The 5,126-nt window shown below is 44.2% G+C and overlaps 1 protein-coding gene across 1 annotated transcript; it reads left to right on the forward strand.

Moving 5' to 3' along the window:
• Positions 1-2,382: 2,382 nt before the first annotated feature.
• On the forward strand, positions 2,383-4,325 carry LOC5580020 (probable cytochrome P450 6d5). Its single transcript, XM_001653853.2, has one exon. It carries the CDS (start codon positions 2,721-2,723, stop codon positions 4,254-4,256), a length of 1,536 nt encoding a protein of 511 aa, XP_001653903.2. The 5' UTR covers positions 2,383-2,720; the 3' UTR covers positions 4,257-4,325.
• Positions 4,326-5,126: the final 801 nt, after the last annotated feature.

Genomic DNA, 5,126 nt, shown 5'->3' on the forward strand with positions numbered 1-5,126 from the left:
CGTCATCCGAGGATGTCGTCTAGTGATACCGAAGCAACTGCGTTCACGGATGTTGCAACGTGCACATGAGGCTCACCCAGGCGAAACGGTTATGATAACCAGACTGAGAGATAGAGTGTGGTGGCCGGGAATCGATGGAGATGCACGAAAAACTGTAAAGAACTGTGAAGGATGTCGCTTGGTTAGTAAGCCTTCAGCTCCGGAACCGATGCAGCGTCGAAAGATGCCGAATGAACCATGGGTAGATGTCGCAATGGATTTCCTAGGTCCGTTACCATCCAATGAGTATCTGCTGGTAGTCGTGGACTATTACAGCCGATATAAGGAGATTTGTGTAATGAACAAAATCACATCAGAAGAAACCATCAAGCGTCTCGAGCCGATTTTTGTACGATTGGGGTATCCAAAATCAATAACACTGGATAATGGACGGCAGTTTATTAGTAAGGACTTTGAAGACTACTGTTTCACGAGAAACATTACTCTAAACCATACTTCCCCATACTGGCCACAAGCTAATGGAGAGGTGGAGCGACAAAACAGCTCACTGCTTAAGCGTCTCAAGATTAGCCACTCTCTCAATCGAGATTGGAAAGTAGACCTGCTCCAATATATGATGATGTACAACACCACCCCGCACTCGGTAACCGGGAAAGCTCCTACCGCACTTCTACAGAACCGAGTAATTCGCTCAAAGTTGCCATCTATAACCGACCTTGAAACAATGTTACCAGCAAGTACCGGGGTTCACGATAGAGACACGGTTATGAAGCATAAAGGAAAGGAGAGAGAAGATTTGAGACGTCATGCCAGACCTTCAGACATTCAGGTAGGAGACAAAGTGCTTCTTCAGAATATTATTTCAGCTGGAAAATTAACCGCTACATACGACAAAACGGAATATGAAGTTTTGGAGAGAACTGGGAATCGGGTGAAAATAACAGATCCAGTGTCAGGAAGAATAACTGAGAGGAATGTGGCTCATGTTAAGAAAATTTCCACATCTGAAGAAATCTATCCTGAAACAGAAGAACATCGTGCAGTCGAGGGTCAACAACCTGTTTCCAGATCTGATGCACCACGTCCAAGCCGTTGTGCAAATCGATCGGAGCCATGATACCAGGACTACGTCATACATACCACTGATGATGCATAGATCCTCGCTTATGGAAAAAAGGAGATGTGGTGGTTTGCGAGAAATTCAAATTAACAAAATCATAGCAGGCGTAGGGTGAAAAATGAGGACGAGAGTCAGTTAGTTTTTCTACCAGCAGTGGAATGCAATCAGTTTGTATTAGTGCAACATAAGTGATAATAAATTAATAACTACATTTAAATTGCATTGTGTTTTAAAGATTCGAGTAAAACACCACACGTTGGATATAATTTTGTTAAAAATGCGCCATAATATCCCGGACATAATGACCCCAGAAGTCATGTATGGTGCAATTCCAAAAGAGCTTTATTGGATATTGGTTTCCTTGAAAAATGATGATTAGAAGTAAGTAACCCAGACACCTTCAGCATAACCGCAGACTCTAACCACTCGGCTAAGGAAGGCCCCTATATATCTAATCTAATCATGATATTTTAATCATACATTTTTTTGGCTCCTTCATCTATGGAAGTTGAAAATGCTACTTCACCTACAAGTGATCATGCTATGACTAGTATTTCATAAATATTCTTAAGTTAAGGTCATTCTTAACTCAACAATAATTTGGAAAAACTGGAACATCCTAAGCAACGCAAGACGAGGAGAAGGGACGCTATGTCCATTATACATGATGAATCCTACTAAGTTTGGATGGATGATGAATACTAAGCAAATTCATACAATAAATATCCGTAGGGAATAGTCGTCCTGAAAGGGTTAAAGTCGGAAGGAAGCTAAAAGATAAAAATTTTCATGGCCATCACTGATTCGATAACTAAGGAAGTGATAAACGTTCGCATTAAAATTGAGAGGGTTCATTTAGAACTTAGCTGCTAGGTAAACCCCATTGATAATAATTGTGCACTTTGATTTTCTCTTTCTCTCCAATAAATCATCAGCGCAGTGTCCACATCACGTTGTTAGTTGCTCATATTGCAGTGGCGCCAAGGCCACGCATTACGATTCGATAGCATTTCTTCCGAAACGCATTAGACCATTGCTATGCTTGAATGGGCAGCGCCTCCACATACAAAACAGTATGATGGCTAAGCAAAAACATTTGCGAAAGCCAGAATCAAACGTATGCTATTCTACATGCTTTCAATTAAAATGCTTGTAAGCTAGTGGCGAACGGAATTGGCTTTTACTAGTTGGGCTAGTACCAATCATCCGCCCATCCGGTTCTTGATCGGAAACAAATCCCTTCATTAGTTTTTCCGCGCCCAGTCAGTACACACGTGTTTTCAACGAAGAAGAAAAAAATAACCGCCAGAACGATTATTTCGAAATAGTGAACGAACGATTGACTTATTCTTGAAATTGAATAAGTTCTAATTCAGTGAATGAGAAGATTTGCTCAATCAAAGAATCAGTGAGCTTGTGATTGAATGAAACACCTCCTAGAATTTGAATCCCCAGACAGTTAAGAAGATTGTTGAAAATCAACTTTCGACACGTGATAGTTTACTAGTAACGACCTACGCGATAGTGCAATTTATAACCGCATTTATCAACGGAAAGGACTAAGTTATTGGCTCATTGAAGAAGTGACTATCCCACAATAATGTTGCTGGCATTCTTGGCACTGAGCGCCCCCCTAGTAACCGTTCTGATATGGCTGCAATTCCGTTACTGGACACGTTGCGGCGTTCCTCAGCTGGATCCTTCGTTCCCGTTCGGAAACTTCAGCGAATTCTTCTGCCAGAAGAACGGTATCCCCTCGACGTACGCCAATCTGTATCATCGTACCAAGCACCTCCCATTCGTGGGAATCTATCTATCCCTACGTCCGGCCCTGCTCATCAACGACCCGGAACTGGTGAAGAACATCCTGACGCGAGATTTTGAACACTTCCATGACCGGGGGATCCATGTGGACGAGGAAACCGATCCGATGAGTGGTCATCTGTTCGCCCTCGGTGGCGTCAAGTGGAAGAACCTGCGGGCAAAGCTGACTCCAACGTTCAGCTCAGGGAGTTTGAAGGAGATGTTTCCGCTGTTGGTCGAGAAGGCGACAATTTTGCAAAAGCGCTTCCTCAAGGAGATCGCCACGTCGGAAGTGGTTGAGGTGAAGGAACTGGCCGCTTGCTATACGTCTGATGTGATCGCTTCGGTGGCGTACGGAATCGACATGGACTCGATCAACAACCGAGACGATCTCTTCAGACGGATGGGCGAGAAGGTTCTGGCGCATGATTTGATTACTTCGCTCCGCTTGGCTTTGGCATTCTGGTTCCCAAAGCTGAAGGTGATGCTCGGGAGTAAATCAATAGCGCCGGTTATCCAAGAATTCATGACTGAGTTGGTACGGAAGACGATAGAACACCGTGAAAAGGAAGGAGTTCACCGGAAGGATATGATGCAGCTATTACTTCAGCTACGTAACGGCGTTAGCTTGAAGCGTAACGGTGTCCAGTGGACGGAGGATTCAGCGCCCAAAAACGCTATTAAAAGTCTATCGATCGATGAAGTAACAGCCCAGGTGATGGTGTTCTTCGTAGCTGGCTACGAAACCTCATCATCTACCGTGTCGTTCTGTCTCTTCGAACTCGCCCGACATCAGGACATCCAGGCAAAGGTTCATCAGGAAATCGACACAGTCCTCGCAGAGCACGAAGGTAACCTCACCTACGCCAGCCTAGCATCGATGAAATACCTCGAGCAGTGCCTGGAAGAAACCGTCCGGAAGTATCCGCCGGTGGCGATCCTCAACCGAGAGTGTACCAAGACCTACCGCATTCCCGAAACGGACGTGATCGTCGAGAAGGGCACACCCATAGTGGTCCCTCTAATGGGAATGCACCGCGATCCGCAATACTTCCCGCAACCGAACGACTTCCAGCCCGATCGTTTCGAGGGCGGCACCCAGAGCAAAGCATACTTCGGGTTCGGTGCCGGGCCTCGGCTGTGCATTGGGATGCGATTGGGGATCCTGCAGTCGAAGGTGGCCGTCGTGACGCTGCTCAGGAAGTTCAAGTTCAGTCTGGCGAACCCCGAGGATCAGCACACCGAGCTGAGGATGAAGCCGAGATCGTTCATACTGACGACCGAGGGTGGTATTCAGCTGGTGGTGCAACAACGACATGTTTGTGAGACATGACATGAAATCATGCAGTGTTTAGGTTTAGAAGATGATCTATTGAATAAAGTTGTGAAATGCTTGTTTCTGTCATTTGATTGTCTCATCCACCATGAAGCCGTTTTATTTATTTTTTGTTGGTATAGCTTTATCGTCTTCACCGCACTGAGGTTTACAGTTTCTCACTGAGTACCTACTGTCCAGACTCGAAAATACCGTTAGTCTACATTTTTCAATGTTCAAGCTTAATGCTTACAAATAGCCATTTAGAAGAGTCAACGTCTTTAATAGGGTGATTTTTTCTGTCCTTTGTCTCTACCTGCAACCATGTACTTCATTTAGTAATATTGATGGTGAAGTCTATACTTTTTCTTATATTGAAAGCTAAACTAACAGCCAGATGGATGCCGTAGCATGTCTTACTTATCAGCAATCTTTAGTGAAGGAAATAAAGTTGTCTGCATTGATGAACATACAGCTTCCACCGCAGCTGATGGGATTTCATGTAATTGGGCGTAATATGGATGTCTTGGTACCTTGACGACATAGAAAGTTAATAGACTGGGGCAGATTCGTTGGTTCTTAAATACAAGATGGCAGACAAAAAAAAAGCAACCAATGCAAATTTGTTAGGTAGGGTGCAGAGCTAATTGTGCACTTCCATGATTCACTTTGGCATGAGGGGTTTTTCGCGGCCGAATTGAAATTTTGCAATAAGAAGCACTTCAATACGACGCATATTGTGGCCAAAAATGAGCTCAGTAGCTTTCAGAAAACCCCACTGCCGAAGTGAATCAAAAGTGCCAAGAATAGAATCCGGCTCCCTATTTTTTATCATAAGAACATGCTACTCATCGATAATTTTCAGCCGGGCTTACTTTTATTTTTGTT

The sequence above is a fragment of the Aedes aegypti genome, chromosome 1 (genome assembly GCF_002204515.2).
Source record: "Aedes aegypti strain LVP_AGWG chromosome 1, AaegL5.0 Primary Assembly, whole genome shotgun sequence".
NCBI classification, from domain to species: domain Eukaryota; kingdom Metazoa; phylum Arthropoda; class Insecta; order Diptera; family Culicidae; genus Aedes; species Aedes aegypti.